Genomic DNA, 11,836 nt, shown 5'->3' with positions numbered 1-11,836 from the left:
AGATGCATTTCAAGTAGCCTTTGCCTTTTATTCATTCAGTAAAATGGAGAATTCCCCTCTGCACGCTTACGTAAAAATATATGCAAATGAAGCTGTAAGAGTGCTAGCTTGCTACTCCTCCTCATTGCCATCATCATTCCTTTCAAATATAGATAACTGCCCCTATATAAGATGGTCATTCCAGGAAAATCCCGACTATTCAATGGCCGGTTTGGAGTCAACAGTGTAAGTTTAGAAATTAAAACTCCTATCACTGAACGACTTAAATTTTATTTTTTTTATTTTTTTTAAATGGTATTGTCTCCAGAGGCTTTTTTTTTTAAGCCCACAATCCTTTTTTTAATGGTTTTTATTAATTTATTTATTTTTGAGAGACAGAGAGAGACCGTGCAAGCAGGGAAGGGTCATAGAGAGAGGGAGGTACAGAATCTGAAGCAGGCTCCAGGCTCTGAGCTAGCTGTCAGCACAGAGCCCGACACGGGGCTCGAACCCACAGACCTTGAGATCATGACCTGGGCTGAAGTCGGACGCTCAACCTACTGAGCCAGCCAGGCGCTCCTGAACGACTTAAATTTTAAACGTTTACCTCTAAAATAAATTCACACGTGAATGGGGCTATCTTTGGTCTTGTGTCCATAGATTTATATTTTACTAGGATCCTCAAAATCTTTTAATTTTTTTAATGTTTTATTTTTGATACAGAAAGAGACAGAACATGAGAGGGGGAGGGGCAGAGAGAGAGAGGAAGACACAGAACCCGAAGCAGGCTCCAGGCTCTGAGCTAGCTGTCAGCACAGAGCCCAGCACAGAGCCTGATGCGGGGCTTGAACCCACTAACGTGAGATCTGACCTGAGCCGAAGTCGGAGGCTTAACCGACTGCGCCACCCAGGCGCCCCAGGATCCTCAAAATCTTATGCTATAACGTTGTCGGGGGTCTCAGAAGGTAACTGGGGTAAAAAACAGACTCCTCCACACCTCGGTGTAAATCGGTTGGGAAAACAACAGCGCACCAACTCCCACACGTGCTCAGAGCATGGGAAAAAAATGAAAAAATAAAAAGGGAAACTGCCAGAACTTAAGATGTCTGTCTGCTCAAAGCCACTTCGCTCTCCCAAAAGGGCCTACCCGCTTCCAAAATGTCCGCCCGCAGTCCTGACGTCACTCAGCAGGCTTCATCAAGCCAGAAAACCTGTGCGCTCCAATCAGGACTCAGTCTCCTCACCCACTGCCCTTGACACGTCACTTCCGGTGGTGCAGCAGCCATTTTGTCAGTCGCCAGTGGATCCCGCGCGCTGGAGAAGTGCGGTTCCCCCTGGTTACTAACTGGTCCGTTCTCCCTTCGCCTTGCGGGCGCCGTCGAAGAGCACTCACCACAGATACAGCCGTTCCTCCCTACAGTGCCGCCGCCGCTATTGCATCCGGCCGGAGCTAGTGCGCTGTCTTCTTCCCCCACCACTGACAGGCGCCCTTAGGGAGCCGCCGTCAGAGATGTCAAGCGAGGAAAGCTACCGGGCCATTCTTCGCTACCTGACAAACGAGCGTGAGCCGTACGCTCCGGGCACCGAGGGCAATGTCAAGCGTAAAATCCGCAAAGCAGCCGCCTGCTATGTGGTGCGCGGTGGGACCTTGTACTACCAGCGGCGGCAGCGGCACCGCAAGACTTTCGCGGAGCTGGAGGTGGTGCTGCAGCCCGAGCGGCGCCGGGGGCTCATCGAGGCGGCGCACCTGGGCCCGGGCGGCACTCACCACACCCGGCATCAGACCTGGCACGACTTGTCCAAGACTTACTGGTGGCGAGGTAGGACCTCGCCCGTGGCGAGGGGGCGGGTGGCGGCCTGTTGCCCAAGCTAGGCCCGCCGGCGGAATGGGGCCTGATTGCGCACGAGCGAGTTGGAGGGTCCCAGACGCCCCTCGCCCGCCCTGCCTGCGCTCGTGGCGGAGCGGCTGCCAGGCGGAGCCGAGAGGGTGGGGGACGCTAAAGCAGCCGCACTTCCCACAGGAAGGAGGCCGGGGAAGCTGGGGGCGGGCCCTGGCCCGGGGTGGGGCGAAGGGGCTTCCCCGGGGGCCGGGCCAGCGGCCGGGCGGGGCGAGAAGTGCGGGCTGCGGCAGGCCCGCCTCCTTCGGCGGCGCCGGAGGCGGTGGCTCCTTCCCTCCCCAGACGTTCCTGGGCTGCGGTCGAGCGGAGCTCTGTCTGCGCCTTTTAAAATCTTGTTACTGTTGATTTTCTGGGGGAATAGACGGTGTGTGTCAAGCTTGGGCAGCTTCCTCCAGCCCTTTGAACTAGGATTTAGGCCTGGGGCGTTGGAGTTCTCTGGACCTGCTTCCGGTATTCCTCAAATTGTACTACTGCGGCGTAAATGAGCAATAACGCAATCACACAGCTCATGCCGCGCTGATTCGAAATGGCTGTATGGAAATAACTGTCTTCAAACTCGATTTTAAGGCAAGAATTCAATGTGAGGAAGAGCAGATGCCCTTCATTCTGAATGTTTTCGTATTCTTCCCTTTGATACTGTAAAAAGCGCTTTGGAAACTGTGAGGCTCTCTATATACCCCTGAAACGTAAGGTCACTGTGGTTGTAATTTAAGTCAGGAAATAACTGCTTTGAAGTTTCTTGACTGCTTGGGAGGGCAAGAGTCTTTGGCTTCTTTACCGCCCTCATCCTCCACAAAGTTGATTTACGTTTAAACGTAGTCTCTTGATGTGTTAATTTTAGCCACTCTGACTAGCATGAGGTGGTATCTCCGTTTGGTTTCGGTTTGTATTTCCCTGATGATGAGTGATGCTGAGCATCATTTCATGTGTCTGTTGGCCATCTGGATGTCCTCTTTGGAGAAGTGTCTATTCATGTCTTCTGCCCATTTCTTGTCATTTCATGCTTTTAACCACTATTATATGGAGCTGTAAGGGTTTAGTGTTAAGAATTTTCATTCTTATCTGTGAATGATATTAAATGCAGTTTGGATGGGGGCAGGTGCTTGTTTTTTGGTGTGCAGTGTCTTAAAAGACAAAAAGTTAAAAAAAACATAAGACCATGTTTACATTTAATTTAAAAATGAAGAGATACATTGTGATTTGTCTACATTGCAGAACTTAAAAGTCGTTAAACAATTAGAACAGCTATTCTTGAAGTACCATACATCAGCATAGGAGTGAAACCCCTGGCAAAGGAGACCCTGAGATACTTTCAGAAGATCCACAAAGTCAAAATTATTCTCATAATTCCAAGGCATTATTTGTCTTTTTTCTCATTGTTTTCCAAGTCTACAGTGGAGTTTTCCAGAGGCTGTGACATGTCATATATGGCAATAAATGGATTGCAGAAGCATATATGATAATCTGTCTTCTGTTAAACCATACATTAAAAATATTTTCTTTTTTTTTTAATTTTTATTTTTCTCTTTTATTTTTGAGAGAGAGAGACACACAAGAGTGTGAGCAGGGGAGGCTCGGAGAGAGGGGGGGGGACACAGAATCAGAAGCAGGCTCCAGGCTCTGAGCTGTCAGCACAGAGCCTGACCCGAGCCTTGAACTCAGGAACCATGAGATCATGACCTGATCTGAAGTTGGCAACTTAACCGACTGAGCCACCCAGGTGCCCCTAAAAAGAAAAATGTAAAGCAGTACCCCTCTTTTCAGTAATTTTTTTGAAAATAGTGATTTTTCATAAAATGTTATTTTGTTGACATGTAATGAGTTTTTGATATTTGATGACCTTATTATTTTTATTATTTCTGTTGTACCTCCTTTAAAATAAGAATGTGGGGCACCTGGCTGGTGCAGTCCATAGAGCACACAACTCTTGATTGTGAGTTCAAGCCCCACATTGAGCATAAAGCTTACTTAAAAATAATAATAATTTCATAATAAACATCAGAAATTTGTCCTCAATTATTAGCTATTCATTTTATTCTTTTTTAAGTAGCTATTCATATTGATACTTAATATGTTAACACCTGGGTTGTTTCCTTGTTTCTATGTGAGATACATATACTCCAAAGCCATTGTAGACTGTTTATCTGAAAACTACTAAGATATGATCGTTTGTAGGTGCCAAAATAAGGACTGTTCCAGAGTCAGAAGTTGTATCAAGGACAGTTTACTGACATTCATAATTTATTCTGCTTTTTTTGGAATGCCGCTCTCATAAGATATACTCTAGTGCTCAGGCAAGTTTGTAGCAATTTTCCTCCTTTGAGCACAGTTGAAAAATGGTTGTTCAGTGCTTAGAAGTTTACAGATAACAAATTTTAGAATGTAAAATGTTAATAGTTATTCTCACGCCCCACTCCCCTCCCCCCCCAAACCCTCTTATTTTATCTTGTATTGAGGTATGTGCTGGAGTTTCAAAATGATTCTCTTCCCTGCCTCCATCAGATGCTGATGCATAGGTATCTACAGTGAAATGCTTCCAGAATGTGAAGAAAGAATTAAATTAGGAGGGGAAACAAAGATTAAACTAGCTTAAAAAAAAAAAGTAATAGGTTAAGTTAGCTACCTGTAGAAGTCCTACCCTAGGAACTGATTTGTTTTCTGTTTAGAATAATGGGATAAATGGATGCTGCTTTAAGGAGTCCAGAAGAGGTTGTAATCTCTAGAAATCCACCAAAAACTGGGTCTTTGTAACTATAACTAACCACTTGTAACATCTTTGAAGAACAAAACAGGAGAATTCATAGCATGGAACTAGAAATGGGAACCCCTGAACTGGGGTGGTCATTGTATCCAAAACTGACAGCTGGAGAGGCTGTTGAACAGTTGATAGGAACAAATTGTTCATTTTGGCAAATAGATCTCTGAGGCATTGGTTCTTGACCGAGGAACGATTTTGCTTCCCAGGGGATGTCTGGCTATGTCTGGAGACAATTTTGGTTGTCATAACTGGTGGTGGTGGTGGTTGAGGGGTTGCTATTGACATCCAGTTGGCCAGAGGTTAGGAATGCACCTAAACATTATACAGTAAAAATGGACAGGACAGCCATCTACACCCCTCCCCCTGCCAGCAAGAACCATGTGGCCCAAAATGTCAACACTGATGAGGTTGAGAAACCCTGCTCTAGAGTAAGAAGCTGTTCCTCAAGTTGTTTTCTTAGAGGACTACCCACTAAAGTCTTCCATCTTTCTTTGTTTTGATTCTGTGCTCAGTGAGGAATCTTTTAATGGTAACTTGGTGTTTTATGTTGGGTTTTTGTTTTTTTTTTTCAGTACCAGAGAGGTTGATCAGTGAGTATTACTTTATTTAACAAACACTTACATAGTAATTACAGTGTGTCAGATAGGATTCAAAGTGCTTTTAAATTTTAACATCAATCACAACAACACTAGGTGTAAGTACTGTTATCCCTATTTTGCAATTGATGACATGTAGGCACAGAGCGGTCTGGCAGTTTTGCCATGGTCACCAAGCTAGCTAGTGGGTTCAGATTTTGCTGCATAAGTAGTTTTAATCCTTTGCAGTCATGTAGGAAATTAAGTGTGCTTATAAATTGATGTGTTTTTAGTGATTGAGTCAGTCTTTCAGCTTAATTCTGGATGAACTAAAGAGGTCAGGTTTCTGAATCTTTCAAGCTAGATTTAAGATGATTTTATCAGAACACTAACACTCAAGGGGAAAGGACGTGAAACATATTGAGTGACTTTTGAGAAAATTTATCGTATGTTAAAATATTTTCCTGTAGTTATAATATTCATCCTTTTCAAATGCTCCTGTGTAGTTTCTCCAATACCATTTAATGTTTTATTTATTTTTGATACAGAGAGAGACAGGGCATGAGAGGGGAAGGGGCAGAGAGAGAAGGAGACACAGGACAGGAAGCAGGCTCCAGGCTCTGAGCTACCTGTCAGCACAGAGCCCAAGGTGGGGCTCGAACCCATGAACGTGAGATCTGACCTGAGCCCAAGCCGGAGGCTTAACCGACTGAGCCACTCAGGCACCCCTCTCCAATACCATTTAAACTCAACAAGTTTATGGTGTGATCAGAGTTCGGCTATCTGCAGAATATACTGAACTATGTAGAAACATAAAAATGTTTAGAAATACAACCAAAGTTAATCAGGAAAAAAATGCCGCCTTCTTTATTCTGAAGATGAAGACTTCCACAGCACTACTCCTTATTCTTTGAATATTTTTTTATGTTTATTCATTTATTTATTTAAATGTTTGTTTATTTGGGGAGTGGGGGAGGAACAGAGGGTTAGCACGGAGTGGGCAGAGAGCGAGGGAGACACAGAATCTGAAGCAGGCTCCAGGCTCTGAGGTGTCAGCACAGAGCCTGACCTGGGGCTTGAACTCATGAACCATGAGATCATGACCTGAGCTGAAGCTGGACGCTTAACTGACTGAACCACCCAGGGCACCCCTCTAAGTATGCTTTTTTTTACTTTTAAATATATATTCTCTTACATGTATCATCTCCCTCTCATATAGCCATTTATTCTTTTTACTGAAGTATAGTTGGTCTACAATATTATACAATATTATATTAGTTTCAGGGTATAACAGTGATTCAACAATTATATATGTAATGAATCTTTACCATGATAAGCTTTAGGTGCCATCTATTGCCATAGAGAGTTACTACCATATTATTGATTATCTCCATGCTGTACTTTTCATCCCCTTGATTTATTCCATGATTTAGTTATAGTTGGAAGTTTGTATTTGTACTCCTTTGCTTTTTTTTTTATTGTGGTTGGATATACGTAATATAAAATTTGCCGTTTTAAGTGTACAGTTCAGGGGCATGGAGTACATTCATATTGTTGTGTGACCATCACCACTTAAGAAATTTTTCATCATTACAACCCATTTACTATTTTTTTTTTTTTACAAAGAGAATGAACATCTTTTTCTTTATTCTTTCTTTTTTTTTAAGTAAGCCTTACACCCAATGTGGGGCTTGAACCCATGATTGCTAGATCAAGAGTGGCCTGCTCTACCAACTGAGCCAGCCAGGCACCTCCATTTATTCTTAATTGTATGTAAAATATATAACCCTCCAGCCTTTTTATCATTTTTAAAAATTTTCTTACTGTAAACCTTATTCAGGTATAGACTTTTATTGACTTTAGCATTCTCAAAGAAATTTTTTTATGTCTTTATTTTATTTTGAGAGAGAGAGAGAGAGAGAGAGAGAGAGAGAGAGAGAGAGACAGAGTTAGTGGGGGAGGGGCAGAGAGAGAGAGAGAGACACTGATTCTGAAACAGGCTCCACAGGCTCTGAGCTGTCAGCACAGAGCCTGTTATGGGGCTCGAACCCACAGACTGTGAGATCATGACCTGAGCCGAAGCCGGACGCTCAGACTGAGCCACTCAGGTGCCCCAGACTTTAGCATTTTCAGACATTAGAATATATTGTTCTCTAAATACGCATATGTAAATGCCTTTTTATGCAGGTTTTACTTAATCCTTACGATAGTAAGTATGGGGCATAATACAATTTAAGGAACGCTGCTTGAATATTATCTGAAGGTTGAAAAGGAACCCACGGTATAATTTGACAACTTGACCTTTTTTTCAGGAACTTACATATACCTCTTTATCATTTTAGCTAAGCAATGAGCCTTTCTTTTCCCTTGCATTTTTAATTTTTTTTTTTTTTTGCATTTTATTAATTTTGAGAGACAGAAAGAGAGCATGAACAGGGGAGGGGAAGAGAAAGAGACACAGAATCCGAAGCAGGCTCCAGGCTCTGAGCTAGTGGTCAGCACAGAGCCTGACGTGAGGCTCGAACCCACGAACTGTGAGATCATGACCTGAGCCTAAGTTGGACGCTCAACCTACTGAGCCACCCAGGCGCCCCTTTTCACTTGTATTTTATGTGGGGATTGTAGAGGGAGAATTTTCTGCCACCATGATGGACAAATGTATTCCTGGGAAAGTAATATACTGAAAATCACATTTCTTTTGGAGACCCAGTTATGAAGTTTAACTAGATGCAATGTCGGACAAGTTTTTATCTCTTAGGCTTCATTCTTCTCATTTGTAGATGAAAATTAATTGGTCCTACCTTATAAGGAGGATGGTGTAAGCATTCTCCCTATTCCTTACTCCTGCCTGGACATGCTGTACTAGAAGTTGAAATTCCCAATAGGGTTTTTGTGAGTGGCTTGTACAAGCAACTTTTGTTAAGATTGTGTATGTTGTGGGGCTGGGTGGTTCAGTTGGTTAAGCTTCTGACTCTTGATTTCTGCTCAGGTCATGATCTCATGGTTCCTGAGATGGAGTGTCCTACATTGGGGTCTGTGCTGACAGTGCGGAACCTGCTTGGAATTCTCTCTGTCTTCCTCTGCCCCTCCCCTACTCATGCTTTCTGTCTCTGTCTCTCTTAAGTAAATAAACTTAAAAAAAAAAACAAAAAAAAACTGTGTCTTGATATGTGCCCAACACCATGCAAGGACCTAAAAACAAAACAAAAACTGTTATTTCATATAACCCTAAAATCCCATAGCTTTCAAAAATGGATTTATTGGGGCGCCTGGGTGGCTCAGTCGGTTAAGCGTCTAGCTTCAGCTCAGGTCATGATCTCACGGTTCGTGGGTTTGAGCCCTGTGTCGGGCTCTGTGCTGACAGCTCAGAGCCTGGAGCCTGTTTCGGATTCTGTGTTTCCCTCTCTCTCTGACCCTCCCCTGCTCGTGCTGTCTCTCTCTCTCAAAAATTAATTAAAATAAAATCGGAAAAAAGTTAAAAAAAAAAAAAGGATTTATTTTACACTCTTTACAAGTTTGATTGTAGTTCAGGTTGCAAATTCACTCTGCCTGTCTTTTTTCATCTGCAGTTCAGGCTAATTGGTGGCATCTATCTGGAACATGTTGTTATTTGAAAGAGGGGACCAATGGGGTGCCTGGGTGGCTCAGTCGGTTAAGCCTCCGACTTCGGCTCAGGTCAGATCTCATGTTCGTGGGTTCGAGCCCTGCGTCAGGCTCTGTGCTGACAGCTAGCTCAGAGCCTGGAGCCTGCTTCTGGTTCTGTGTCTCCTTCTCTCTCTCTGCCCCTCCCCCTCTCATGCTCTGTCTCTCTCTGTATCAAAAATAAATAAAACATTAAACAAAATTTTTTAAAAAAATGAAAGAGGTGACCAAGATCAGAGCACTGATGAGAAACAGTGCCTCTTAAAGCTTCTGTGACATGACACACATTATATTTATTTATATTCCATCGACTAAAACAAATTGCATGGGCAAGCTTGATGTTAGAGCAGAGACGTAATTCCATCATATTGCTGTTCATGAAGGTCATAATGGTGTTTTCATATAATTTCTGAAGCATGAATGAGTTGCAACTCACATGGAAATGGGTACCGCTGTGTAATCGTATGGTGGGGAAGCAAATAACTAGGAATAAGAAAAAATCAGCATGCAAACAACCATCATAAATAACCTTATATCTATGGAAAAAATGTACCTTGCATTCTAAAGAAATCACTGTTATATACTTTGTGGAGCATTTGTGTGTCAGCACATAGGCACTCGAACACATTAGTTTTTCATAGTTTAAATAACCAAAAATCTCAAATGACAACAGTATTAAATTTGACTTGTTAATTTTCATTTTTATTCTAGGTATATTAAAGCAAGTGAAAGATTACATTAAACAGTGTAGCAAATGCCAGGAAAAATTAGATCGGTCCCGTCCAATATCAGATACTTCAGAAATGTTAGAAGAATTGGGATTAGACCTTGAGTCTGGAGAAGAAAGTAATGAATCTGAAGATGATCTGAGCAATTTTACCTCAACTACAGCTGCAGCCTCCAAGCCTGCAAAAAAGAAGCCAGTATCCAAACATGAACTTGTGTTTGTAAGTAGAACTTTCCATTCAACTTTAACATTTGTAACTAATGTATTAGTATATATGTACTCTTCCTGAATTTTTTCTTAAAGTATTGAAAGTGCTTGACTCTTGGTACTGACTTTGAAAATTTAAGTAAGTCTTTGTCTCAGGTAGTATACTCTGTTACTACATACACTAAAAGTATGCTAACACTGCTTTTTCATTAATCATAAATATTCCTGTAGTTAATTCTCTTTAGAATGTAGGTTGTTGGTTTCTTAATCATTCTTCCTGTCTTATTTTATTTTTTAAATGTTTGTTTATTTTTGAGAGGGCACAGGCACGTGCCCGTGAGAGCAGAGGAGGAGCACAGAGAGAGGGAGACAGAGAATTTGAAGTGTGCTCTGTGCTGAGAGCATAGAGCCTGATATGAGGCTTGAGTTCACGAAGTGTGAGATCATGACCTAAGCCAAAGTCAGACTTTGAACTGACTAAGCCACCCATGTGCCCTGTTCCTGCCTTTTGGTTTTTTTTTTTAATGGTTTTTTATTTATTTTTGAGAGATTGAGACAGTGTGAGCAGGGGAGGGTCAGAGAGAGGGGGAGACACAGAATCTGACGCAGGCTCTAGGCTCTGAGCTAGCTGTCAGCACAGAGCCTGACGCAGGGCTTGAACCCACGAACTGTGAGATCATGACCTGAGCCAAAGCCAGACGCTTAACCGACTGAGCCACCCAGGCGCCCCTGTTCCTGCCTTTTTAAGTGGTATATTGGTGGGGCACCTGGGTGGTTCAGTGGGTTAAATGTTGGCCTCTTCGGCTCAGCTCCTGATCTTGAGGTTCATGAGCTTGAGCCCCACGTTGGACTTATACTGATAGTGCAGAGCCTTCTTGGGATTCTCTCTCTCCCTCTTTCTCTACCCTTCCCCTGCTTTCTCATTCTCTCTTTCTGAAGATAAAATAAATAAATAAATGATATATTGGTACAGGTAGTAGGTCTCTAGAAGCAATCTTTAGGTCATGAAACAAGGTAAATTAAATTGGCTAGGTCTTGGGGCACCTGGATGGCTCAGTCAGTTAAGTGTCGAACTTCAGCTTGGATCATGATCTCACAGTTTGATTTCGAGCCCTGCTCTGGGTTCTCTCTGTCTCCCTCTGTCTCAAAAGTAAACGTAAAAAAAAAAAAAAAAAACAAAACTGGCTGGGCGCCTGGGTGGCTCAGTCGATTGAGCTCAGGTCATGATCTCATGTTTGGTGGGGTCACTGCATCAGACTCACTGCTGTCAGCATAGAGCCTGCTTTGGACCCTCTGTCCTCTCTCTAGCCTTCCCCTGCCTACAATCTCTCTTTCTCAAAAATGAATAAACATAAAAAAAAATACTGGCTAGGTCTTTGTTTTTTACCTGCATTACTTTCATACATCATTAAATTTCTGACTTGTAAGAAGAGGCAGAAAGAAGTGAGATTCAGGAACATAGCAGAAAATATATTTAAATATATAGGTAATAAAGAATACCTGGCTATTTCTTCATATTAATTAATGGTGTCTTTAAAAGTGAATAATGTGTCACATTTTAAATTCTGTTAAAGGTAGAAATACAGATGATACATAATACAACTCTTGGTCTTAAACTTATTTTGATAGGTTGACACCAAAGGAGTGGTGAAACGTTCTTCTCCAAAACATTGTCAGGCTGTCTTAAAGCAGCTCAACGAACAGAGACTCTCCAACCAATTCTGTGATGTTACTTTGTTAATTGAGGGAGAGGAGTACAAGGCTCATAAATCTGTTTTGTCAGCTAATAGTGAATATTTTCGAGATCTTTTTATTGAGAAAGGAGCTGTTTCCAGTCATGAGGCAGTGGTGGATCTTTCTGGTAAGAATTTTCTAATACTGTTGCTTTTTGTGTATAAATACCTACTAGAAGATGGGTGTGTGTATGTCTTAGAATCTCAGGGTGTGTGCTGCAGTGGGAGAAGCCCACTTATAGAAGCAGGCTAAGGTGAATTGAAAAAGTTCTTCCTTTTAGCAAGCTTTCCAAGGTACGGTTCTGGGAAATGCTGTC

The 11,836-nt window shown here is 42.5% G+C and overlaps 1 protein-coding gene across 1 annotated transcript in view; it reads left to right on the top strand.

The window, feature by feature from the left end:
• The first annotated feature begins 1,261 nt into the window (after positions 1-1,261).
• The window catches only part of ZBTB11 (zinc finger and BTB domain containing 11), a 33,103-nt gene continuing 22,528 nt past the window's right edge, over positions 1,262-11,836 (top strand). The window contains exons 1-3 of the mRNA XM_029938700.1: positions 1,262-1,799; positions 9,564-9,799; positions 11,416-11,763. Coding sequence (XP_029794560.1) covers positions 1,490-1,799; positions 9,564-9,799; positions 11,416-11,763 — 894 coding nt within the window. The 5' untranslated portion in view covers positions 1,262-1,489. The remainder of the gene's footprint in view (positions 1,800-9,563; positions 9,800-11,415; positions 11,764-11,836) is intronic.

This window comes from Suricata suricatta, chromosome 5, assembly GCF_006229205.1.
Source record: "Suricata suricatta isolate VVHF042 chromosome 5, meerkat_22Aug2017_6uvM2_HiC, whole genome shotgun sequence".
In the NCBI taxonomy this organism is placed as follows: Eukaryota; Metazoa; Chordata; class Mammalia; order Carnivora; family Herpestidae; genus Suricata; species Suricata suricatta.
The sequence above is the reverse complement of the archived record's forward strand: the minus strand, read 5'-3'. Positions and strand labels throughout refer to the sequence as shown.